General features: G+C 38.7%; 2 protein-coding genes across 5 annotated transcripts in view; one reads left to right on the top strand and one right to left on the bottom strand.

Annotated features, from left to right (window-relative positions):
- ncoa1 (nuclear receptor coactivator 1) overlaps positions 1–7,034 on the top strand; it is a 60,080-nt gene extending 53,046 nt beyond the window's left edge. For 2 of the 4 annotated variants that reach the window (XM_042504031.1, XM_042504033.1), the window contains exons 18-22: positions 205–306; positions 1,616–2,048; positions 3,103–3,271; positions 3,400–3,589; positions 5,955–7,034. In XM_042504031.1, the coding sequence (XP_042359965.1) occupies positions 205–306; positions 1,616–2,048; positions 3,103–3,271; positions 3,400–3,589; positions 5,955–6,134 (1,074 nt within the window). In that variant the 3' untranslated portion in view covers positions 6,135–7,034. Of the gene's footprint in view, positions 1–204; positions 307–1,615; positions 2,049–3,102; positions 3,272–3,399; positions 3,590–5,117; positions 5,203–5,954 lie in introns of those variants that run through there. The other 2 variants (XM_042504034.1, XM_042504035.1) reach the window with 2 other exon arrangements.
- Positions 7,035–17,455: 10,421 nt separating this feature from the next.
- Positions 17,456–27,016, bottom strand: unc93a (unc-93 homolog A). Its single transcript, XM_042503994.1, has 8 exons — positions 26,927–27,016; positions 24,894–25,075; positions 23,794–24,023; positions 21,246–21,371; positions 19,295–19,506; positions 18,336–18,471; positions 17,843–17,974; positions 17,456–17,751 (listed from the first exon to the last, which is right to left on the bottom strand). Exons 1-8 carry the CDS (start codon positions 27,014–27,016, stop codon positions 17,462–17,464), a joined length of 1,398 nt encoding a protein of 465 aa, XP_042359928.1. The 3' UTR covers positions 17,456–17,461.
- Positions 27,017–27,559: the final 543 nt, after the last annotated feature.

Consider the following 27,559-nt stretch of genomic DNA (forward strand, 5'->3'; position numbering starts at 1 on the left):
ATCACTAATATGTGACTCATCTTGCTCTCTGTCACTCCGCTCTTCTGTCTCCATCCCTCTAATGATATTTTTTCTTCCGTTTTCAATGATCTGATTTATTTCTTGTCTTATTAAATCCTGGGCTCCCTTCAGTCTATTATCACCCTCTCTCTTCTCGTCCCTCCGAACCTGTCTGACCTGTGTGTATTGTTCTCTGTGTCTCAGCTCCAGAACAGGATGGCAGGCTTGAATGCGTTTCCTGGAGGAGCCCAGCATGTGAACATCGGGATTCGTCAGGGGGTCCAACAACCTCAGATGCCCTCACAGGTGAGTCATTAAGTTTGGCTTTCCCTCACCACCCACTGCTGCTTTTCTACAGAGCCAGAAACTACTGAAATGATTTGTTTACATTGATTCAGCCACTTAAAGCTTCTGTAAGAAATATGTTTATATTTACAAAGGATCAAATCACTATGTATAGGGTTGCTAGTAGATAATTATCAGCTCTCTCCTCTCGGCTCTACAGAGCATTTCATTATCTCTTAGCTTGTTGTTTTGGTTTCACAGTCTGCAGTTTTGATGTTGGGTTTTTTTTTTTTTGAGAAAATATCAGTATACCTGAATATTGCATTGTGTCTTGAAATACTGTATCCATTTTCAAAAACACTATATCCCTTTTTAATTAATACTTTACATGTGAAGATTCTTGACAGTTTTTTACATTTCGTGTGGCTTTCAAACTCCCGACTCCAGGTTCCTCCATTGTTGCGATCATAGACTGTATATAAAGATAAAAGACATAGCACAGCTCCCCCAAAGTGAAGCTAAAACATCTGGATCGCCCCTGGTGGTTGACTGCAGCACAGGTCGTAGACCCCACCCCCTCCATGTTAGTGAAGTGGACATTGGCCAAACTAAAAAGTCAAAGTACATGCCAAATAAAAAATTTCAAAAGATGGTTTCTGTCATTTAAGGTTGTTTTTATCATCTTGATGTTTTTTTCATATTATTGTTTTTCTGGTGAGTTTTGCTTTAATGAAAAAGGGGATTTTATGCCATGATTGCTAGCTGTGTATGCTAGTCTGTTTGCTTGCGTTTAATGGCGCTGCTTGTGATTGGTCAGATGCATGTTTGGGTGGGAACTCCACCACCGCAAAGATTGCTACTGCGCAGAATCTGGCTCCCAATAATGTCAACAGCACAAGATGGCAGTGGCTGTATCTTGAATATTTTGGCTTTACTTTTGCAGAAGGGGAGATAAGTGGGTACATGTTTTCCAGCTATATATTCAGTCAGTGGTGGATATCTTCATTTTTACCTGTTTTCTGTCTGTCTGCGTCCAAGCACCACACATCATTTCAAATTAGTTGACACCAAGTTTGGAAGAGAAACTCAACAAGTAAGATATATAAAAACAAAGTAAGCTTCGTAATGTTTTCACTGGCCTCCATGCTGCTTTATACGCTGCATTTGTGACATTAAACGTGACACACCAGGTAAAAAAAAAGGAAAATAGAAAACAGAAAGGCATACTCAGCTACTGGCATTAGAAAATGAGACTGTCAGTTGTTTTAGTGGGTTTTCCTTTGTTTGAAAGACCCTCATATTTGTGCTCTTTTTACATCACATCTCTCAGCAGCCTCCACTAAATGCTCAAATGCTGGCCCAGCGTCAAAGGGAGCTGTACAGCATACAGCACCGCCAGCGCCAGCTTTTCCAGCAGAAGGTCATGCTGATGAGACAGAACATGGCAGGCACTCCAACCGGAGCCGTGGGGCCCATCGGAACTGCCAGGGTCCCAAAAGGGCCCTCAACAACGCCTCAACAGACGCAGCAACAGCAACAGCAGCAGCAGTTCAACTTCCCACCAGGGTTCAACCCATTGACGGGAAAATCCCCTACCTCACCAAGTCACTTCAGCCCCATAACCGGGGGCCCTCTGGACAACAAACTGCCCGGCAGAGTTCCCCTGAATACCCAGACGCTGATGGGCGGCGTGCAGGGCCAGTTCAGCAGCACCGTGAACTCCTCATTGCAACAGGGCCTGTTTCAGCAGTTTGGAGGGTCTGGTGAGTTTGCAATATACTAGATTTTTATGTAAAATCGCTGTTTGTTTTGCTACAGTTTATTGTAAATTAGGAGAAGTTTTATTTAAAATAATCCCAAATTACCAATTGTCTTGCCATGGTCATGCATCGCACTCTTTATGCCTCCATGTTGGCGATAGTAGAGGCCAGGAGCATTATGTTTTCGAATTGTCCGTCTGTACGTACATATGTACTTCTCTCCCTGAGGCTATTCTCGTGAATGCAATATCTCAAGAATGCCTCGAGGGAATTCCTTCAAATTTGGCACAAACATGCACTTGGACTCAAGGATGAAGTAATTAGATTTGATAGTCAAAGGTGAAGGTCACTGTGACCTTGTCTTCCTCAGTCTTGTGAAATCAATATCTCTTGAACATCTTGAGGGAATTTCTACAAATTTTGCACAAACGTTCGAGTGCACTCAAGGATGAACTGATTAGATTTTGGTGGTCAAGGGTCAAGGTCACAGTTACCTTGCATTTGTCTCATTCTTGTAAAAGTGATATTTGAAGAACACCTTAAGAGAATTTCTTCAACTTTGGCACAAACATTTACCTGGACTCAATGATGAGCTGATTAGAATTTGGTGTTCAAAGGTCAAGGTCAATGTGAGCTTGTATCAGTCAAATCATTTTCGTGAATGCAATATGTGTAGATGGCCCTGAGGGACTTTTCTCACAAAGATCTACTAGGACCCAAAAATGAACTGGTTAGAATCAGGGGGCAACAGTCAAATGTCAAGGCGATGGTGAGCTCATAAAACTTGTTTTTGGCCAGATATTTGGTCACACACTGACTTGGTGACACTTATCTTTGGTGTCCACCTCAAAACTGTGGTGATTGTATAGATCGTCTGTGCTACTCGGTTGAACATATGGGTGAAACATCCATGTTTTCACAGACATGGATGTAAAACTGTAACTGCAACCTGACTGGAGGCATACAACCACATGGCTGTATTTCAAGTTTTCATTATAAACAATTTAGAATAATTTTTCTGAACTGACCTAACTTTTCTACTTTCCCTCTTTCAAAGCTATTGCCCAGCAAGATCCATCTTTCCCTCCTGAGATGAGCCCGACCAGCCCGTTGTTGTCACCTCAAAACTCCACCTCCCAGAGTCCTCTGCTACAGCAAGCCCCACCCCCTGGCTACCAGTCACCAGAAATGAAGAGCTGGCAACAGACAGGCATCAGCAGCAACAGGTCAAATAGTGAACACAGTTGAAAAGTTAATGTAGATTTTAGGTGAAAATCACTTGTTTTACGTTTGTGTGTTACAATAAGACCCTCAGTGTGATGTTCTGTCTTCTCTGATTGTCCCTGTGTTGCAGCCTGTTCAGTCAGTCAGGACAGAGTGCAGGGCAGGCTTTTGGCCAGCAGGGGGTCTACAACAACATGAGCATCACCGTCTCCATGGCTGGGGGCTCAGGTGGTGTCGCCTCTTTACCTCCCATGGGGCAGCCGGTTGGCATGAGCAACAGTAACCTCAGCAACGTCGGTTCAGTGTGCAGCGACCAGCAGGTTAGTCACTTTTAACCTCCAGGGGCTTTATTTTCTTGATGCATTTGCAGTGTTGCTGTTTCTGTCCATGTATCTGTTTCCATTTATCGTTCAAGGAATGCATTGCCTAAAGTTTGAAGTCCATGAAATATAAGTGTAGTTTATCTTTGCATTTACCGTATCCTTTTACCCTGGCGTACACCATGCTGGTAATGACCTCGTAATGATGGCATCTGTTGCTCATGTGTTGTACATTATATTTTCTATTGATTTATGTATTCAGGGTGTTTTGCACATTTATATTGTATATATGTTGATGTGACTTCACTGTTTCAGTCAATTTAATACAGTATTTTGTTACGCAGTATGATAGCACAAATTGACATTACGTTACGTACTATATTTTTTTTCTGTACATAATGTCAAAAATTCATGCAATTATCGAGGACATGCTGGTTTCACCAGATTTGTGTTTAATTTGGTTGTCAAATTTGTCTTAACTATAAGTAGTCATTTGTTCTTAAAAGTTAGTTCTTGAAACCCACAGATACCCAGTCTCATATAAAAGAAAGGTAACCAGTAGATCAGCATGGCCATATGTTACTGGCATCTCAGATATATTAGTATCAGTGTATTTCTCAGCTGATGATGAAATTGCACTGCAGAAATTCCAGATTATAAGTTTGAGGTCAGTTAGAAATAGTGTTACATAGTCCTTTTACCAAAGAACTCAGACATTTTTCAGTCATGAAATGTCTGGCTCTATAAATGAAAAGCAACCAAGTGTTGGGGATTCCTATGAATTTTTTTTGTCTTTGTGATTATGTGTATGTTTGTATTGTGTGAAGATGCCTCCTTGTCATTTCTGTCTGCTTGCAAACAACAGAGAAAATGTTGTAAAGCTGCTGTGTGTTGGGATGCAACACCGGCATGATAAAGAACCAAGAACTAAGTTTTTCCAAACATAAAAACTGAACCTTTAACCAGTTAGACTTGAGGCTTCAACAGGAAGAATCGGGAAACCTGACACTCAGTATGTCTGTTTATACAAGGAGGATTTTTCTAATTTGGCCAGACAATTTTTCGAAATAACTCATTACGCTCTGCAGTGTCTGGTTTTTATCATTGCCAGGTTAGATAATGATCTTACGTAGTGATTTGATCAAATCGTTATATCGTTGTACTTATCTTTGTATTGTAAATATCTGTTCTCCAACATCAGATCAGGGGCCAATGAAGGCATATTTTTTTATCAGAATCTGGAATGTTTATGGAGCATACATTCCTTTGTTCTATGTCAGCTGTCACTCAGATGTTTTTACTTTCATGCAGAGCAACATGGAGCACAGCCTTCATCACTTCTGCTCCAGTAAGCTGTCTATCTCCCCTCTTTGCTGAACTTAAGAGCAGCTGCTGAGCTGTGCCTGCTCAGAAACACCACGCACCATATACTAAAATGCAGTATTAGACTGTTTATTCATTATTTATCAAAGTTATGAGCACTTCTTTCATTTCAGCTCAGTGTGAGTGTCTCCTGTTTTGCTTTCAGCTGTAACGCATGACGTTTCTCCGCCCCGCTCAGAAAGAGCAGAGGAGACCAGTGCAGAGAACTACAGCCACACTCGCCACTGCAAAGTGAAACAAAAGCCCCGCAAGCAAAAAACCAGCACGGCTTATTATTAATGAAGGGTAATCCACCCCAAAAGATGTGCAGACAGTGAAAATGAACACTCAACAGACTGCAGATCATTCAGGTTACTGAGACACAAGCTGTACCATAGCAACAAACGCTGGACTCTTAAAGGGACAGGGGCATTCCCTCAACACAGCGAGGCCAATAAGATTAAAGGGACAGTTTGTCGTATTATTTTTTATTTTGTAAAATAAATAAATAAATAATGATAATAGGCGAATAAAATGAAAAACACCAAGGAACAGCTTGCATGCAGGTATTTTTTAATTAACTTTAAAGAAGCCTTCTTGAAGTGTGCAGCTGTGTTACCGAGGAGAACAAAAGACTCTGATTGGGACTCAGTATTGGCAGATAGTCGATATTAAATGACGCAGATCTAAGGCAAAAAAATGTGATCAGGACATCCTAAATCAAAGGTAGGGATGACAGGGGTTAGGCATATTGGTCCATAGGTTAATTTTGCTACTCTTCAGTTAACTGCACTGCACACCAACCAGGTCTTGTGGGAGTGAGCTAGCAGCACCGCTCATTTCGTGTTTACTGCTAGTAATGCTGTCCTGACCCAACAGCGTTGCTGTGGAAATATTGTACCCATCCTCCAGTCTCCCCTCAGGTCGCGCGCCAACTCAGCAGCTCAATTTTGAGTTGCAAACCCCCTTTAGCATTGTTAATTATGTCATCGTGTGTCTGTAGGTGCAGCAGGTTCAGGTGTTTGCAGATGTCCAGTGCACAGTGAACCTGGTTGGCAGTGACTCCTACCTGAACCAGGGCTCCATTGGAGCCACGGCCTCCCAGAAGGGCCCTGGGGCGCAGGGCTCCCAGAACAACCAGGCCCAGCAGAAGAGCCTCCTCCAGCAGCTGCTCACCGAGTGACGGCCCACAACCCCTTTCAGCTCTCCTATACTCCCTCTACTTCTCACTTCTACGCCTCCTCCTCGGAGGTCGGTGCACCAGACCCATTGCTGTCTCTGTCTCACCTTTTGGATGGATGGATGGATGTTTGGACGACCACATGAGTAGGCTCGGAGAGGTTTGGCTGTCGGTTGAGTTCCGCAGCCTGCCCACATCTGTGCGGAGGGGACTCGGGGCTGGTTGTTTTTACCGCCCAGTACTTTAAGAAAAGACTCATGTCAGAAGGAGCAGCAGTGTATTTAAACCTGCCTGTCTAATCTGTCTGACAACCTGTCTGTCTGCCTCAGCCTATTAAAGGCAGTGTTGTCTTGCTGCTCATTCCTTGGTGACCTACTTCCTGCTTCCTGACCCAAGAAAACAACTGCGACATCATTGTAGATTTGCCAAGTTGTCGTCACTGTCAAATCAGGGCCGGCCTCCTTTTTTGTGTTTTGTGTTTTGTTTTTTTGCGACGGGACGGTTTCTGTCAGGCCGTCGCAGCAGCAGCAGCAGCAGTGCATCTTGGGAGCATGAGTCTCAGCATACAGCTGAGCTCATCGTTTTAAAGTGTGGGATTATCCCACACAGCAGCACCTCTGGCTTTTTATTTTTGTTTGTTTTTGTTTTTCCTCTACCTGTCTCTCAGCGATGTGGGAATGTTAAGGTTTCAGACCTCTGTGGCATTGTGGGATAGAAGCTCAGTATCAGCTGGTTCTGTGACTGTCTCTCTCTATCAGCTACAGTGCCTGGTGGAAGTTTGAGTTTTTCCCAAGCTCTGCTTCTTCTTCTACATATTATTCAATTACGTCTTCTGTTTTTAAACAAATTTTGGGTTGAATTGTTTTGTTTTTAAAATCTTCTGCTCTCACCGTCGTCGTCGTCGTCGTCGTCATCATCATCATCATCGTCATCATCATATTCACGATCATCAGAACAAGCTTTGACAACAGCAAGAATGGATTGGATGGATGGATGTATGGATGGATGGGAGACAGACGGGATGCTGCTCAGTTTGGAACTTACGTGTCTTTCTCCCCCTGGGAGGAGGTTTTATTTTTATTTTTCTCAAAGTATAAAAAAGAGACTGTTATGATTATTTAACTGTCTGTCCGTCACATTTTACCCCTCACCTCAGCAGCTGTGAATACAGAGCCCTGTTGGGTTCTATCCCTCTCTTTCTCTCTTTCTCTCTCTCTCTATCTTTCATGCTATCTCTTGGCCTATCAGTGTTGTTTGCCATGTGCACCATGCAGGCGGGTAGTATTGTACAGTACAGAAGGACAAAGACTTGGGGGTGAGCTCACTCTTCTCTTGTAACTGCTTTCCTTTAAAAAAGAAAAAAGTGTAATTAATTGATTACTCAGAACAGCAAAACTATGTATAATGTGATTCGATCCAGGTTTTTATTTTCTATTTTTTAAAATTCTAATAATGTCAGCTCATGGTTTTTGAGATTATTTTTTTGGCATCAAGATAATGTAATACCGCTACATGTTGCAGTGGAGGACGATGTTATTCCATCTTATCAAATGTGAAAACTTTCAAGAAATCGATTATAAAATATAGCTAGAATCTACGCTCCCTTCGGCATCCCATTCAGTGCTACAAGAAGCCACGATACTCTCCGAAGAAAAGAAAAAATGGGGTTGGATTCCTTCGCTTTTCTCTTGTGGTAACCAGGGAGCTAGTTAGCCATCTTCTCTTGCTTTCTCCTCTTTTTTTATTTTTATGTATGTACAATACTTTCAAGAAAACTTGTCAGACAGTACATGTGTTTGCAACCATTGTATAAAAAAGAAAAGCATAATATCTTAAACCACGTTCTTTGCTGCGATGACATGACCTCTGGCGATGCTAACGGTACTGAGCCGCATCCACAGTGGGCCCTTAGTCACAGCAAAATGACGCGATTTTGGATATTGTTCCTATATAATGACATTTAAGTAGAGGCTTTAGTAATAGAAGTTCCTAACAAAGATGTGATGGATGATTTAAAGCTGTCATGAAATTGAATCAAAACAGGATGGGTTGAGTCACCAAAAAAAATATTTTATTTTCTCCTGCAAACCTGTTTTTGTCAGTGTTCTGTTTTTTTGGGGATTCAACCCTCTCCTCCCTCCACCTCTGGTTCCCTGATGAAGACTTCACTCCACTGGCCAAACACACATGTAGTTTTCTGTTGACTACTGTTGCTCAGTCAGACACTGTCTCTCTGACAGACCTCTGTTAACAAAAAGATGTGCTATTTCTAGTGCACACTTTACCAGGAAGTTAGAAAAAGAAAAAACCCTGCCGAGCCGTTGCCTCTAAATATTCTTTACATGATAAATTAATGTAAAGACATATGATTTTGATATTGCGTGTAAGTAATATCTGATACACTATACCCAAAGGTTTGAAGTGTGGGATGCTATAAGGACTGAAGTCACATATTTTGTATCAGTCTCTTAAAGGGACGGTTTGGATCTTTTTACGTAGGGTTGTATGAGGTGCTTATCAATAGGCAGTATGTTACAAGCAGTAGATAGCGGTCAGCATGCCTCCAGTTTGGAGAAGCAGGCTGGGGTACTGACAGAGAGGCTAAACAGTGTACTGCAGTGAAAGGGGTCAGCAAATAATGTATTTTGGACACATAAAAATGCCCCACCTAAAACAGTCAATTTCAGTTTAAGTGTACATTATATTTCAATTATTTAAACAGTAATTTACCATCGCTGAACACGGGAGCTGCAGGTCTACCACTGCCTTGATCACTTTAGCCAGATTTATGGTCTGGTAAGCAACATTTTTGAAGACTGTTGCGCACCAGGAGAATTTTGTTACTTTGTGAACAATGTCATATTTTGTTACCCAGTGTTATTGGGTATTAACATTCTGTAAACAGAAAATTTTGACAGAACAGTTTGGTCCGGGGTGCCCTGTACCTCATCAGGTAGAGCAGGCGCGCAACGTACAAAGGCTATATCCTTGTCACAGCAGTCGCGGGTTCGATTCCAGCCTTGGCCCTTTGCTGCATGTCTTCTCCGCTCTCCCCCTCTTCCATAATAAAGATCTGTCCTATCAAATAAAGGTCAAAACCCCGAAAAATAATAATAAATCGGTTTTGTCCAAAACGGTAATGCTAATTAATGGTTATCTGTGTTGTCCTGGTGTAATACGTTTAAGTAGCTTGTTGCTAATGGAGGGCATGGGTGAATGGGTGAATCTGAACCAATCCTTTAAAAGACCAAAGTCAGAAACATACACAAATGAAGTGATTAAAGAAGCTTCAGACTAGCAACTCCCATGTTCTGCAAGTAAAATGACTGTTTTTGTCAATTGAGTCCGGTGGCTTTGAAGCTAGAGATATAATGTCTTCATTTTTCAGTCAGGAATCGCTGTCTGATGGCAAGATAAAGTGGTGAAAATATTCTCGATATAGGATACACTTCAAGTGTTTTGATTATTTTAGGTGTGTAAAATATGTTTTGCTGTGGCCCCCATTCACAACAGTACATTGCTCAGCTTCTGCTGCATTAATCCTCTCTGCTTCTCCAAACTAGGGGTGTGCTGGTCTACAACCACTGTATATAATACTCTGACCATGGATAAACACCTCACACAACCCCACTCCAAAAAATCCAAAGGATCCCTTTAAGGCCCTTTTACACAGGAGTAATTTCATTAGGGAATATCCAGTGATTTGTAACAACCACAAAGATCCTCTTCTGTCAAATCTGCCACGTCTCTACTCCAGCACAACATCAGACATTCCCTGATTGTACTACTCCTGTGTGAATCCTTGTTCTTGGTTCAGTGTTTCTCTCTTCCTTGTGTCGTGGAAACTTGGAGACAGTAGTGGAATCTGTGGAGAGGGTTTGTTTTTGCTTTTTTTTTTTTTAAATTGCACACAGCACAGACCTCACATGCAGATATTAGGACGTTTCATCACCCTCTTGTAAATGCAACTACCTAACTCATCGCTCACATTAGGTCAACAACATTACAGTCTACTTCAGTGGAATAGGGCTTTCCTGTGTACTGTTTTCTTTTTTGTTTGTTTGTTTTCTTGTTTTTTTTACAGAGATACTTCACCGTATGCAATAGATATAGAGGGATAGTATGCAAGGTCAACATTCCACCCACCAACTCCTCCGACGTTGTTTGATGTGAGAACCACTTTGTGCTCAGCTGAAAAGCTCCGTGTGTGTATCTGTGCGTGTATACATGCAGATCCACACACTGTGTATCCAAACAGAGGCCCGGGAACAGCCATTAATCTTTCTTAATAATTTAAGTCCTACATGCAGGAAGCTCTGCCTCCTGGACTCAAAACAGAAAAAATATTTACTAAGCCTTTCTGAAATGAGTTGTTTTTGTTTGTTTTTTTTTTTCTATTTTTCTGTGTGTGTATTTATGAAAAACCATCAGTAGAGCATCTCTTTATTACCTCATTGCTGTTTTATCAGACAGGAAATCTGTCTGGTAATCTTTCTTTTTTCACACTGTGGGGTGCTCGTTTGATCAGTAACGTTTTAATGCTGGCTGTCAAGCACTTAAGTCAAAAACAAACAGAGAAATGTGTGTTCGGAGGTTTTGGGCTTGACACTGATGACTTCAATCATCAATCAGTTATTCTGCAGAGATTTTGTTGATTAATTAATTGTTTAGTCCGTAAAATGGTAAAATGAAAAGTCAATCTCAGTTTCCCCAGATCCCAAAGTGACGACATTTACTTTGCACTCATGTAAAACAGAAAAAAGCAGCCACTCCTCACACAGGGGGAGCTGAAAGCATCAAATGTTGGCCTTTTTTCTTAATGCATAAACGTAAAAATGCTCTGCGGAACTCTAAAGAAAGAAAGTTGAATGTTGAGTAGAGGGCAGTGATGCAGTATTAAACTGAATCCTACCTGCAGTAGAGTAAAATTTAAAAATACAAATAAAAAAGCCCTCATCCAAACTTTTATAGGCACGGTTTTCAATTTGGATTTGCACTTTGTAGTAGGTGACTCCAAACGCAAGAAAATAGTTTTGGGAGAGAACGGGGACAAAGCCATTGATTATTTTCCAAAACAACAATCTGTAGACTTTAAGAGGCTTTTGATTGCCTTCACTTTTGCTTTGACTCATCATTGCACTTACTCGGCAGATAAAGAAAGAGAAGGCCCAGCCGAAATCTAATTTGCAGTTAATAACAAGCTTCTTGAGTGTCCAAACCTGATCTTTTATAGAAAGTTTGTTGATTTTCTGATCATATTTCTCACAGTGTGAATTCACCGGTCAGACGCTCCTGTGCCGCTGTTTGGTCGATGTAAAAATACTCAGAAGAGACAGAAGCTGCACAAAGTGGGAGAATGTAATTTTTTTTTTTATTTTGGAAGGATTCTGCCAGTTTCAGCCTCCTCTTGTTTATCTGCTCTGATGTTATCACACATACAGTATTGATAACCCCGCTCCCCCTCCCTCCTTCCTTTCACTTCTCTGCGTGGAATAGGCATTCCTATGGAAACAGTTTCCTCTACAACCCTGTTAACTGCAGAAAAAGCGACTGTCAGCTTATCAAAACATGCCAAATACAACCAATGTAATCTTTTCTTTGTAACGGAACAGCCATTCAATGGAAAACAACAGTCCCTCCTTCCTCAGTACAATTAACAGGTACAAGGTTATTTTATAACATTGGTTTCAAGATGTTAACATAATGTATATAACAGAGAAATGTGAATATGTATTTGTTCAGAATCAACAAAAAAGTAGTGCTCCGAGTTTGTGGTAAAAAAACAAAAAAACACAAAAAAACAACGAAAAAAAACAAAAAAACTACTCGCCTCAGTCATGTTTTTATTTTATGTTTTCTACTTTTTTATTTTTCTGATGATGTATGTATGTATATGACTATCAGTGAGTGCGTATGTATGTGTGTGATTAATACTGTATATCTGGTGTTCTCTAAGATGGAAAAGTGGAAGATGTCCTGGTTTGATTCTTTTCTTTTTACTCTTTAGACCCTGCACAGTACCTGTGGGTGTTTCAGATAACTATGCCAGAGAATGGTTTAGCGACTGCTGAATGTGATTTTACTGAGAGAGAAGCAGTGTGGACTGGCTTTTTGTACGGGTTAATTTAAAAAAAAAAAAAGGCCATATTATTTAATTTTCTCTGTTGTCAAAAGTTTAAGCAGATCTGGGAGAGTGGAGCCTTGGTTTTATGGAGAAGCATTGCCTAGTTGTTGTTGTTGTTGTTGTTGTTGTTGTTGTTGTTGTAAATGAGTGGGCTTTTATTTTTTTTATTTTCTAACTGTCTGACTGATGTAGCCTTTTTTGCATTTGTCAATAGTAAATGACCAAAGCTTCAAGATGTTTGATGGATATCATATGCAAACCTCATCATCACTGGACAAGACACTATGTAGCGGCCCTTTTTTGTTAATTTGGACTTCTCACACAGCGACATTCTGCTGCTGTTTGTTTTGCATGTTTGTCTTTCCTTCGCTTGTTACTTTCTAAGACACAATCTGTCCTTTAAAGCGGCCTAAGGCGAGGTCACTTTAGAGACGTATCCACTTTGCCAATGAGGTCTTTTTGTGCCTAAAGTGCTATCACTCGTTTACAGGAAGAAAGGAAAACATTGCAACTGATAGCTATGCACCTTACTGAAACAAGCATTTCCTCATGTTGACTTAGGTATGTAGAATTAAGACTGGAGCAACACTAATTCATTAATTTCATAGGCAAAGTATTTAGAGTTCCTTTACACAAACGATAAAAAGCCCCTTCAGTTAGTCTAGTGAATTTAGTTGGTATCTGATGACCTCTCCGCTTTTAATCTCATTCTTGGGAAAAGAAAACTTTTTTTTTCCATTAACTGAATACTTTATACCAAACTTGAGGTGCCTCGTGTATATACTTTCTGCAGTAAAGATTGCTCCTTTGCTGTTTAACAATAATAACCTTGTTAACCAGGGTTTTTTTTAAACCTTTTTTCACCTTTATAAAAAAAAAGTTTAATGTATTTTAAATGACTTTTTTACACAAATAGAAGATTAATCAAATTATTCCAGGAATTTGCAAATACAATCTAATTTTGCACTTTATATCAGATTTACTTGGAGTGACAAGGCCATCAGAAACTGTCTCAATAAGATCAGTATTTGGAGATAGAATAAGTCCCCTGAATGTAACAAGAAAATTAATGAATAGCTCAGGTTCTTCATGAAGAACTTGACTGTAGTGAATACCCATTATCCAAATGATGACTAAAAATTGTACACACTTTACCTTCTTTGTAATGTATCTCTGTCTCTTTCTTTCTCTGTCTACACCAACCGATCCTCAATATAAATACTATGCCAATCTTCTTCAGGTGACCCCCTCACCCCCTCTCTTCCTCTCTGCGCTGTCAGCTAACACCTGGCGAACTGTTAAAAAAAAAACCTCCCGCTCAAACTCTCAGAACATTCCTGCTCGCAACACAGTTTAGCAACCGTCAACACTTAGCTCTGTAGCTACCATCACCGCTCGGCATTCACTTTCCTGCAGCTTTGAATGTGTTTTTCCTTAAACCAAGGTGAACACTCGCTGGTTGCGTGAGACTTAACCTCTGCTATCTAGCAACAATTGTGCACTGACATTAAATAACACTGCCTGTGTTGCTTGTCTTCTCCGCTTTGCTTGTCTTGTCACACTTCTGTGCTGCCTGATGTGGAATATGTTGTGGTGTGCTGATGATACCAGGACTGGGCCAGTGCTTGGTTTAGGATCAGGCTAATGTCTGGTGTATGATTGGGCCAATGGAAGGTGCAGTATATTTCCAATGTGTGGTGCACAATCGTGCCAATGTCTGGTGCAGGGCCTTGCCAGCGCCTGGTGTCGGATTTTTCAAATGTCTGGTGCAGGTTCCGGCCAATGTCTGGGGTAGGATCAGGGAAATACCATTCTCTGAATCAGGCCAATGCTCGGTGCAGGATCCAGCCAGTGTTTTGTGCAGGTTCTGGCCACTGTTTGGTGCAGAATCAGGCAAATACTTAGTGCTGAATCGGGCCATTGTCTGGTGTAGGATCAGGCCAATACCTGGTGTAGGATCAGGCCAATACCTGGTGCAGTATCTTGCTCATGTCTGGTGCGTGATCAGGCAAATGCCTCATGCTAAATTGGGCCAATGTGCATTGCAGGGTCTTGCCCATGTCTGGTGCAGGATTGGGCCTGTGTCTGGTATGGAATCGGGCCAAAGCCTGGTGCAGAATGGGACCAGTGTATTGTGCACAACAGGGCCAATGCCTGGTGCAGGATTGGTCCAGTGCCTGGTACAGGATCGTGCTAATGTCTGATTCAGTGTTTGGGGTCATGGAAATTCATAGCAAAATAATTAAGTGATGTGTGAAATATATTCCACAATTGATAGGACAATAGAGATTGATCAGTCTTTTTTTCCTGAAGCATTCTTGCTCATCATTGGTCCAAACTGGTATTTGTGCACCGCTAAGACTCTCCATAGTCCTTTAACTCCCACTCATTCCTAATGCAGGTGTTCAAAACTAATATCTACTCTATGTGAACAGCATCAGTTTAGTATTTTTGAGTGCTGTCGTTTTGGGACTGAGGTTGGATACGGTTCAGAGACTTTACAAGAAGGCTTATTATTAACTCACCACTTGTGTTGTTTTGGGGGGGGATGGTAATGCTTTCTCTGGAGAATTTGCGAAAAAATGACCAAGGTTCCACTTTCTCCCTTGTACAAATTAATATAAATAAATATATATATAACTATATATTATACATTTTACTCATTTTTGTCCAGTTTTGTATATTACACTCATGTAAAGTTTGTTTTTAAAAGAGGCATCGGAGCAGCTATTACAAGACAATATGAGTGACAATGTTCATCTGGGAGAATTTTATGCATGTTATATTTTCTCTTTTTCTCTCTCTCTGTCTCTTTTAATACCCCCCAACCCCCCTGTTCAGGTGTGTAACGTGAATATAAAGAAATCTACCTTTTCTTTGGAATGTTGTAGACAATCAGTCTCAGGCCGGGTCCAGTCCCTGCAGGGAGTGAGAGCCCTGTAGGCTGTTAGACAAACAAAAAACTATTTTTGTTTGACAATTAAAAAAACTCTTTATTTGCATCTACTGGAAGTCTAAATTTGGAGGTTTGTTCATTCATATGTTCGTGGCTGCTCAAGTTTACACACACACTTCTCTACTACACTCAAAACACAAACACCTCGTGCATTTGATCCCTCTGCTTTTTTTTCCAAGGTGAGGATGCCAACCTTGAGGAAATGATGCTTTGACTAACAAATCTATAACATCTATGAATGTGGGAATGCAACACATTGCAATAAAAGCACCATTTGAAATGCAGCATGTTGTCCCTGTATGTTTTTTATTACCCTGATTTTTTTTTTCATTTTGAAGAAAAAGGTGTTGACATCAACAAGTTTGCAGATGATGGTGTTGTTTATTTTGGACTCTGTGAATCACTGAATCGCCCATTTCATGCAACTAATGTTGTCAATTAAATGTAGTGTAGTACTGTAGAAGTACAAAGAAGCATGAAATGAAAGTATTTAAGTAAAGTACAAGTGCCTCAAAATTGCACTTTTACTGAACTTGAGTGAATGTTCTTGGTTGCATTTCAACCACTGGGTGAAGGAACACCAGTGTGTTTGATGAAAGCATGTGAAGAATTCTATAGATTTTTTGAGAAAACTTTGCCACCCCTCCCTACACCTATAATACAATCAACTGCCCTCAACTTGTTATTCTACAACAGGCAACCAACCTCTGCCATCCAAAAATAATCATTCGCAAATGTAATAATAATAAATAAACGTAACAAATTACCATTATTATTACCACTGGTTCTAGTATTGCGGTGTACTGCCGTTCTGCATGTGGTTTTTCCAAGTGGCTTTGCCATACCCCAGCAGAAGTCTGCTCGACTGCTGTGGGTAGGTACTTTCAATGTCAAACACTGTACTGTCTCTCTATCACATACTTTCAAATGTATTAAAAAGTGGAAAACTAGAATGTAATATGAGTGTTAAAGTGTCAATCATTTATGTTGCACTGCATGTGTAATTTATTCATTTATTGCATATTCATATTGTATAATGTAGAGTACTAAATGATAAAATTGCACATTTGTTCTAGGCACACACACGACGGCGAGTGTGCTACTTACTTTCAGCTTTTCAGATCACTGAATGCACAAAAGAAACCCAGAAAATGTTAAGAAAAGTCATATTCTGTCAACTATTTTAAAACAGAAAAATAACTGTACACCTTTTGAATACAACTTTCTCTCAGTCATAGAAGACTGACGAGACTTACTTGCTTCATTAACTCATCATAAAACACACTTAATTAAAACTGGATGGAAACAAAATAATCCACTCAAATCATCTTGGTTTCTCTTGCTAGTAATCTGGGCATTAGGGAGTACACTGGTCTGAGCACTGATCTGACACAATGTAATTTATTACTTAACTTAGAAGTAGTTCCACGTGGATAAAACAGCAGTTTTAATTTTTCTTTGCAGCTCTAAAACAGCACCCTACACATCAAGTTGTGCTGCTAAGTCACTGACGTGTGCTGTTTTAGAGCAGTGAAAAATAATTTATTTCTGGTAAATATTTTAATCTTATCAAAATGTCAGCAATATTATTTCAGACTAAAATTCCACCAGTAAAAAGGCAACAGCTTTAGGTTTAGGGTCAGCAGTATACAGCTGTATTTTTTTTCTGAGGTATAGGTATTGGATTGGTACTCTGTATTCGCTTATAGTCAAGTTCAAGTATTGGAATCAGTATTGGAAAGCGAAAATTGTATCAAAATAACTCTGCTGGTAACAATACTGCTTTGTCGCTGTTGGATAATTGCACACACCCAGACACAAGAGCCCTTAAACTCTTAAAAAGAAGCAATAAAACTGGGACTCATAAGGTTATTGGTCACAACCAATTGATTGACATTTATTTAGTGCATAATCTGTATTTAACCAGTACATACACAACCTTCATTTTTAGCTTCACAGGCATAAATGACAGTGCACACAATACAAAATATTTCTCCTAAAAAAGCTACAAAGACTCATTATTGAGTCAAATATGCAATATTATTGTCCAAGCCTTGTTAGTGTGCAGTTTTGACTGGTTGCCAGTAAAACACTAACAAGTGCACAAGTTTGTGATTGGAGTTTCATCATACCCATCGCATATTTTTGAATTTATTTGGAGTAGTTTGAACATGTCAGCTTCAGTATCAGACAAATTTGCAGCTTCATGGCCAAGCAGGTCATAAATTAAACAAAAACGCCCTTCAGTCTCTACATTGATGTCTCGTAAATTATCTTGTGCTCATCTGTTTCAATTTTTGCCTGGTGAGACTGGTAGGTTCCCTCCTCAATGGGTGGTGTGGGATTCTTGTGTTCGTAGAACTCCACTATGGGGTAAGTAACGACAGTCAGCACCAGAACAGCCAGTAGGATGTACAGTTTATACTCCAGGCACAAGAAAGTGCTGTAGGCGAAGGCGATGACGAAACCGAGTGACTCCCACATTCGGTAGTTTGCAAACGCTGCCTCTTTTTCCCGGGGGAAGAGGATGCCATAAAGAGCTGCAAAAGAAAGCAAATGAATTAAAGAAGAAAGTGTAAATAGAAGAAACAAATTCCAAACAAAGAAAAAAAGAAAGTGTGTGTTTCTTACCGTTGGTCTGAGTTTGCCAGATCGCATCTGCCATACCCCACAGAGCAGGAAAAACGAAAAAGACGGGCAGATCATCAGGATGAGGCCTCCAGTATAAGAGAGCAATGATACAGGCGAAGTTGGTCAGCGCAGCTGAAAAGTGAGAGATGCAAATCAAACAGATGCCAGCACTTCACTCGGATCAGGTTTTTAAAGCAGTGTATGCATCATTTAGTCCCCCATTATTGTATAATTATATGTGTAAAACAAGAGATTTAATATAACTAAGTACATCTACTCAAGTACTGTTCTTAAGTAAAAAAAAAAATTTGGTAGATTTTATGCAACTTTATTACATTGAAGTGATGAAAAATACAATGTTCAGTGATCCAAAATCTAATGGAAAAATCCCATAGGCTTTTGAAGACGGAACTAGGACAACTTGTTCGTCAGCCTACAGAAAAACATACTATTCTATCTACAAAATTTTATAAAAATACTAAAGATAATTTACCAAAGAAGAAGAGTGCGGCTCTCCCAGTGTACCGAGCAAGACGTCCAAAGAGAAAGGAGCAAAGAGAGTTAGCGGCTCCAAAACACATCATCACATAACCAACAAAATGGATCCCCAGAGCACACGTCACATAGTTCTGCAAAGCAACACAACATGGATTTACAAAGCAAATTACTTGTAGTATCCAAAATATTACATACATAAATATTTCATATCTCACAGAAATTCAGTTGGTGCATTTTATAAATAGTGGATTCATTTAAAAATCCAGATATTTCAGTTGGAAATTGGACAAAATGAAGCTAAAAGGAGAATGAATATTGAACGTAAACACTAGTTTGGGAGTTTGTTACTGTCTGAGCAGAGGATGAGATTTTTCTGCTGTAAAGCTAGGGGTTGAAGTGGGGGTTTATGGGGATTTATTCTGTTTTGGAGCCAGCCTCAAGTGGTCAATAGAGGAACTGTAGTTTTTCGCACTTCCACATTGGCTTTATTTTTCAGCCTCAGAGATTGCCGCTTGCCTGCAAACACTTCTTTTTTCTAGTAAAATATCCTAAAATATGGCTAGAGCATCTACCATAAGCAAAACTGAATCTCTAGCCAAACTGTCAGCTGACGAAATTTCATTGTGGGTAATGTAGGAACCACATTTTATAAATATTTTATAGGCACCGCATATACAGTGACAAATAAAGTGTCTTTTGTCTTTTGTTTTGTAATTTTTTTATTAAAAGACTTTATCTCTGGTTTAGCTGCATCAATTTTCATACATTTTTGCCCATCATGAGTCTGACAATATTGTAGAGGTGAAAAATCAGAGTTCTCTTGTAAAATATTTTCAGAGCAGCTTAGAAAATTTTTCTCGGTAAAAGGGAGATAGATTCAGGATCGAGCATTGTAAGACTTTCACCAAAATCTGTGCGAGAACATGAGTTACTCATTCATGAGTGGAGTCTCACCTTGGTGTATTCCCCAGAGAGGAAGCTCTGTTCGAAGCCGCTGTACATGGTGAGAGGGATGAGGGTCACCAGCCTCCAGTCCTTCAGCAGTCTGAACGTGGCCAGGAAAGTGTGGCAGAACGGCTCCCTGTTCTCCCGAAACTCACTGGACTGCTCCCGATCAATGTTGTCCAGAAAAATGGCCACAATCAGCATAGCCAGCACACCCACGCCTGCCATACAACAAAGAGTCGACACCGTAAGTATTCAAGCTGTTGCCCTTTCTATGCACAAATCCCAGTTTCTGTAGATGAAAAATAATGGAAGAAATTAAAACAACTCTACTTAAACCACTGTAATTTATATATTTTGCTGTCAGTAGCTGTCTTGAAGGGTAACTTAAGTATTTTTCAACCTGGAATCTATTTTCTCATGTTTTTGTGTCTAAATGACTAATGTGACTGTTAGAGCCATTTTTTGGGTTATGTGTATTTGTGTTTATTTTTTTTTGTTTGTCTGGAAGCCACAGTAGGTGGCGCTCTGCACTGTGTGGGCAGGAATGATTAAATAGAGCAAGACGTAATTACTCAGCAGGTGTGCTGCTGAATGAGAGAGCAAACAGTTTTTTGACCGTCACGTCACGTCACGTCACGTCGGATCGTGGTCGTCGACTTTATTTATGCGTTGTGGCAAATATGTGAGCCCTTTTGTTTGTATGTGCAGTTCAATTATCGGCGCATTGTGTCAAGAGCGTTTATAAATAAATGTGGATGATTACAAGAAGTGTTGGATTCATTGGACCCGGAAGACGACGGACGCGTCAATTATCAGTCTCAGCAGGTAGCAGCAGCCCCTCAGTGGCTTAGGTTCGTTTTGTTGTTTTTGTTAAGAACAAGTCACTATAGTGACCACTTTGAAATTGGTCCAGTACTGAGCGAGACGGCTACAGCTGGCAGCAGCAAAACAGACTGCAATGTAACTACTCTGCGCATTTATGCACCATCAATTTGCATCCACAAGAAGTGCTTGTTTTTGTCACTCATGGACTCAGATTGTAATTATTGTCAACATTATAGAAAGGTTCCCTTCAGAGATAGAGCTCTTTATGGTTGATTTTTGTTTAAACAGCCCCAAAATCCCTATGCCAAACCCACCAGACTCCATGTAAATAAACTGTAGTTTTATCATTGTAAAATACACTTCATTCAAAGTCAACAGAAACTAAGTAGACTCGTAAGAAAATGTTTTGACTCGTTTTTCCACTGTTCCAACAATCACCATTTCAGTTTTATTTGGTTCTAATAAAACTTCAAGTCACCCGGTTAGATGTGAAAATATGATAGATATACACTAATGTTATTGGTGACTGGTGACACTGTGTTGCCATTTGGTCATCTGCAGTGAGACCTAAAATGATCAGTTGAGGTCATACGACTGAAAAAAACATCTTTGTTGTTGCCTGATCTGCAGGGATTTGCGCAGAAAATCAGGGATGATCGATAATATTGGCACATTAACAGTATCAACAGATATTGGCTTTAAAATGAAATATTGGAATTGTCTAACATGCTGATTACTGCTGATATCGCAAACCAATGTTTTTTAAATGACAAAGTGAACATGTACAAAACATCAATCCTAAGTTTAAGCATTTTTCTTATTTTGTACAATGAATGAATATTACATACAATGGAAAGCAGGATGTCTCCATCTGCTGGTGGGCCATCATAGTAAGAGTAATGATGTTATTTCCACTACAGTTGACAGGTGATTACCACAAAAAATAGGTGGGGATGAAAGTGGATATATCTGTATTGGTATCAGTTACCAGCCAAATACGTTGTTTTTATAGCGCCACATCAGATATGGGCAAAACCTTTGATATTGTGCATCCCTATAAAAATCATTTTCTGTTATGGAAGAGCAAACTCATTAAGTCTTTCATTGTGATGCAAAGTAAACTCTGCGTTACCAATGTAACATCCGACAAGTGTCCACACCAGTTTCTGAGCAGGTTTGCTGGTCGTGCCGTTGATGCTGATATTGAGGCCGCAATCAGCCGCTCCGCAGGACTCTAGCTGCTCGTCCGGGATTATAGCTGTCAGAATGAAAGTCAAAGACACAATTCACTTAAATTCCTCACCAAGAACCTAAAAAAGGAGCTACAGACAAATAAAAACTGCAGTTTTAATTTTTATGTAGTTTCTGGGGAAAACTCTATTTAATGTCCTTTGAAGACAAAAACTTAAAACCAAAATGACAAAAATCAAATGTATGCAGGCCTCTGTAAAGGATGGTGAGCAACCATGTAATGCAAAAAAGAAAAAAAAACTTTAAAAAAGTGAGATTTAGGTTTATATTACTACCAATTTTCTATTTTAACAAACATTATATTTTAAGAAATACTGTTGGATGTGTTTCGTTGCAATAAAAGGCAAATTTCAAAGCGACAACTGACAATAAATACTATATCTCTTAGACAGTGGGAAGTCAAAGGTCTGTTTTGAATGTCTCTTTGTTAAAATAAGTTCAATTTGTAACAGGTTAGGACAAACAATCAAACTTAAAGATTTCATTCTTAAACAGTGTGCCCAGGAAATAAATATGGAATAAATATTTGGCCCTTCCAAGAAATGCATCTCAATAAGTGCTGAGCTGTTAAGCTGGAGAGCGTTTACACCAATAAAATGGTAAACTGCATGCTTAAGTTAGCACACACCCTCTCTCATTCTCTTTTAAAATGAACCCATAAAAGAGCCAGTGGTTGGACCTTTGACACTGATGGGTTTGTGTAGCAGTATCAGCTACATACACGGGATGTAAGTACATTACCTACTTACCTACTTTTTATTCCACTAAATTTATTAAATAACTTACCGTATGATTCAGATTCAGATTAATAATAAAAACTGTAATTACATGCTGGATAAATATATGTAATCATAGATTAAAAATACAATTTTATTGATTTCTAGGGTCAATTCACATTATATTAATTAATTAACATTACTTCTGTCTTTACCAGCTGCAACATTAAAGTGATGAACACATGATCATTTTAATCTAAAATGTACCTCATTCATTCTGCATGAGTACTTTTACTTTTGCTTGTAAATTATGATTTGATGCTAATACTCAAGCTTTAGTGTTTTGGACTTTTGGAGGTATTTCCAGTTGAACCAGGTGTAAACCAATGGGCTGTCAGTTATGGAACAAAAGCCAGTTTGATTTGACAGGACAGGCAGGAAGGCGGGACTATTGACATAATTTTGACTTCACTGGTCCGTCTTTGTGGTCACACCCACTGGTTCAGCAGGAAGCAGAAGACCTGCAGGAAGATCCCCATGGGGAGCTCAAGTGCCCATTTCATGTGATGAAGGCATCACATTATACTTCTGTGATTATTCGATTTAAAGCAGCCTGTAAAATGAAGTCAAGCATTTTGTTCTAGTTTTAGTGCGACTACCTGCGAGCTCCAGTAAACTCAGAGGCCAGAGTTCAACTTTGTCCCACTCTGACCATGTGGATGTGCCTGCAGCCAATAATAAACTTTTGGAACTGTTTGGAAATGGGGAACTCTTTTGTTTCCAATTTGTGATCAACATGTATTGATCACCCACATCAAAACACTTTTTGTGGACTGAGCACAGTTCATCAGAAGATGGAGACTAATCTGTGTAAAGCCTGCAAGAAGACATCGCAGGTAAAGCTTCATGCTGGTTTCTGAAAACAAGTAAAAGTTCTGACTTTAAAAATTAAGTTAAGTAAAAATACAGAAGTATTTTAACCAAAATGTACTTACAGTTAAAGCACTCATCATGCAGTGTTGTATTTTATTATAAAATGTTATATTATTCTGTTTTTATCAACAAATACATTTAAGAATGTTTTAATGTTGTAGTTCATCAACACTGAGCCAATTTTAGATGCTTTGTGTTCTACTGGCTTATAATAGAAGTGTAGTTCTGCATCATATCATATAAGGTTATGATCAAATTACCAGTGTTAAGGCTAAGCATTGGAAACAAATAAGTCAGAAGAGGGAGATTTTATTTTTATCTTATTTTATTTGCATTATAAGAATGAAGTTTTAAAAATCAGAGGAGGGAAATGCTATTATTATTATTATTATTAGTAGTAGTAGTAGTAGTACAGTTGAAATTACAAGAATTAACTCAAACCTCTGGTATTAGTGCCAGTCATAAGAAAAATAAATAAATATTTTTTCCCTTATTCCTGGCCCCAATACTCCTCCATAAAAAAGTAACTTTTAAACATTGAGAGATAAAAAATGTAGTAGTGTAGAAATAGAAAGGAGAAGGAAATGTAAAAAAAAAATTAAAGTAAAAATACTTATGCCGCGACTGATTTAACGTCTCATATTACTTTCGTCACACCAGTGTATTGTATATAGAACAGTATGGATGACTTACTAATTTTAAGTCAGAAATTCAGTCGTTTGTAGTAAAAGGAAGTGTTTTATTTTCCCCTACATGATTCAGTTCGAGATGTCTTCCTACCTATGTTGATGTCCTGTCCAAAGATGAGTGACGACATGAGGTTTCCCCACACAGCTGACGACTGGAAGATGAAAAAGAAGATGCCAAAGTACTGGTTGATGACATCAGATCCTTTCTTGCCTTCTTTAGCAGCCTGGATGTTGCCGGAGATGGTCAGGTAGGTGCACTTAGCCGACCACAGAGGAGAGCCGCCCAAACCCAGGATCACTGAGGTGGGAATGAGGGTGTACCTGTGTGAAAAAGAGCAAAGGAGCTGCAGGAGGAGGAGGATGCTGTGTATTTATCACTTTTATGTCAGAATGAAAGAAGCAGCCATGATGTCAGCTCAGTAGTTGCAGTAGCAGTGGTGGTAATTTAAGACTGTTACATCATATGGAAGAGAGGCAGCAGTATGGTTGTTGTTGAAATGATGATCTGATAAATAAGTCAGTTGATTTTCAGTTGTGCATGTGCAGTTTTGATAATCAATTTGAATAATTTCAGTGGATGACCACTTAGATAGCCAAAAGCTGGTGTACATTCAGTAAGTAGTATCAGCAATAAGTAGAGCAGTCATGCATGGGATGAGCATACAGTGCATACATCTGTAAAGAGGAGACTCATGGGTAACCACAGATATCTTATGGTCAGATATTAAAGGACCCCTGTGAAATTGCCATGCCGTTTTTCCATCGCAAAATATTTAGCCTAAGTTTGGAGTGTCATTTATCCCCCTTACTGCTATCATGACTTGGTACCACTGGATTCCTCTGGTCTTTGAGTTTCATACGATACCAATATCATCACTGTAGCTTTAAAGCTGTTAGCCTGGTACAGCCTCTTAAAGGCAATAATATTGGCAGGCGATTAACACGATTGGAAAAAAAAACTTGTTATGTACAGACCTTAATCGCATCGTGATTGACGCATTAACACTGTCAGCCCTGGTAGTAAGTTGTATTTAAAAGGTCAATTTACCTTCATTATAAATAAACAACCCCCACCCCCAATCCTGTGATAATAATGTATATATATAAAACATTATATATATATATAAATGTAAATAATGAGCAATGTTTAACAGCCACCACGACTGTGAGGCTGATTGACTGATTGATTACCATCCAGGATAGAGGTTTCCAAAGGAGTAGGAGACGTAGCAGGCCATGCCCACAACAATGGTCCATTTACAGCCCAGGTTTTTGATCATGATTGGGGGCAGGAACATAGAGGAGACGATGATGGAGGCGTAGATAACGCTCAGAGACGCCACGCCCATCCCCTGCTCTGCATTGAGGCTGCTCTGCACACACAGGGACCAGATTTCGTTAGAGGACAGGGAGCCTTGTGCAAGAACATTTTCAAACGTCTAGATCTTGCATGAGGCCCAATGGTAGTGAAGGAACGCTTGCTTTGGCACTAATTTTAAAAATGACAATTTTGTTAAAAATACTTTTACTTCATCAACTCAAGTTTGAAAAGCAAATAGCATCAATATGAAGAATATATGTATGTGAATAGCAATACATTAATATATATTATAATAATTATTATTATATAATATATATAACATAATACAACATTTAGGGCATTCTAGCAAGTTAAATATGGAAATATGCAGGAATGAGTGGATTCTCAATGAAAAAGTCATTATACACATACACTGAGTTATTGTTTGAAAAAGACATTTTTGTGCAATAAATTAGAATTATAATCAAAACAAAGAAAGATAAACTCGTTGTATTAAAAGAACCAGTGCAGTACAAGCACAGCATGAAATCATTTTAGGAAAATTCAATTTCTGATTTGAGAAGAAATTTAAACAAAGATGTAAAAAGGCTTTGTGAGTAAAATGTGTAGGTCTTTGTACATTAACAACTCCTTATTGACCATTAAAATCATGCGCAAAATACATTTATCATTGTTATTATTTTTATTAGGCCACTTGTTTCTCCACAAATCGACACATTAACAAAGCTTTCTCACACTGTTATGGTAGGGTATGATGAGGTATGATGTTAAATATATATACATATATATATATATATATATATATATATATATATATATATATATATATATATATATATACATAAATACATATATAAAATAGATATAGATATTATATGGGACTTTTAATGGGTAAATCAAATGTTCTAATGTAATAAAATTAGAGGTAGACACGAAAGTAATAATAACTAATACAAAACCTAAGATTTTTCATTTTATAGTACATTAAATAGTTCTTATAATTACCAAATTACATACAATTTGAAGATATTTGGGCAAATGACAATTAATGGAATTAATTAGTAAATTTAATGAGTTTGATGTTTACAAATATATGTCTACATAAACAGGGAGTAATGCTGTAAATAATGCACAAAGACATTTTTAAAGATCCCTTAAGAAGTCGTGCCTTCATAAATCAACTAATGAATAAATCCCTTAAAGCCACCATCATGCTAACTCTTAAATGAGGCACTTTCATGTAAAATGAAGCATATTTGAAAGATACAACTAATATATGCTCTTATATAATGAACTTAGATAACTCATTAGGGTACATCAGGATACATTTTCCTGGTCTGAAAAGTAAGTAAGTAATATCAAATTATGTACGATTTCAAGGTGATCAAAAAATGTACTTTAATGGAGTTAATAAGAAAATTTAAATGGAATATTATTTATCAATGAATGATGTGACATATAAATAATCAGTGATTAATGCTGTGAATTGTGTACACAAGACATTTAAAAAAAATTAACTAGTTCCCCCTTCATGATTGATGACACAATGACTATATCCCTTAAATTCATATATAATACTGTTTGAGAAGTATTTGAATAAGCAATTGATCTTATTTTAAGGATAAAACTAATAAATGTAAAACTAATTTCTGACTTTTTAGGATACAGTAGAGAGCTTCTGATATTTGAACAAATACAGTTTCTTAATCAAAACAAACTAATTTTTGTTAGTAACACTGTTAATGATGTGCCAAAGATATTTTTTTAAATTTCTTAGTAAGCTCTCACTTCATGACTCCACCCATGATTAAGTCCCCTAGACACTAACTTCTACATCTCAGTGTTTTAGTGAACAGTAAATCTACAGTATATGATAAATAAAAAAAAAAATGTTTCCACGTACCTGTAAACTCTGCAGCCCTCCATAAGCCGTGAACAGAGACAGAAACCCGACAGAGACCACCAGTATATTCTTGAAGTTACGGCTAATCATGGCTGCTTCTCAAAAACAGCAAAAACTTCAACGATTCTTCTCTTTCTTTCTTTTTTTTAAGAAATAACAAAAAAGTTTTAACCTAATTGTGTTTACTTCAGGACTTATTGCTTCATACAGCAGCTGTGCAGAGTAACGTCAGGAGGCTCTCTGCTGAAAATGATTGTGTCTGTGATAAACGCATACACACTGGAAATAGCTGAGCACAAAGTTCAACCTTCTCACACACACACACCACACACACACACCCACACGGTTTTCGCAGAGTGTGACACAGAGGATCCCTTATCACTGGGACTCTGAATTGCTTCCCACAAGTCAAGTCATTTTTTTATGGAATTCAGTTCATATATGACGCTGCACCTCCCTTCTTTGAATCATAAATGCTGGATTATAAATAGATGTTTTGATCGTAAAAACATGCTTCTTCTTTCGTCCACGTTTCCTTCTTCCTGTACATGTTTTTATTCTTCGTCTGTTTCGTTCAGATCTACAGTCTTCTGTTTCTCTGGCTGTGTTAAGTTGTAGTTGAGAGAAGTGGTT

Source organism: Plectropomus leopardus, chromosome 16 (assembly GCF_008729295.1).
Source record: "Plectropomus leopardus isolate mb chromosome 16, YSFRI_Pleo_2.0, whole genome shotgun sequence".
Taxonomy (NCBI): domain Eukaryota; kingdom Metazoa; phylum Chordata; class Actinopteri; order Perciformes; family Serranidae; genus Plectropomus; species Plectropomus leopardus.

What these genes read in the sequence shown, in the direction of transcription:
- unc93a (XM_042503994.1), bottom strand. Translation starts at nt 27,016, where the DNA reads ATGATTAGCCGTAACTTCAAGAATATACTGGTGGTCTCTGTCGGGTTT. An exon ending in GGAAACCTCTATCCTGGATG is followed by an intron (nt 24,024 to 24,893) that starts GTAATCAATCAG and finishes TTTTTCACACAG; the next exon opens with GTACACCCTCATTCCCACCT. An exon ending in TCTCTGGGGAATACACCAAG is followed by an intron (nt 18,472 to 19,294) that starts GTGAGACTCCAC and finishes GTTGCTTTGCAG; the next exon opens with AACTATGTGACGTGTGCTCT.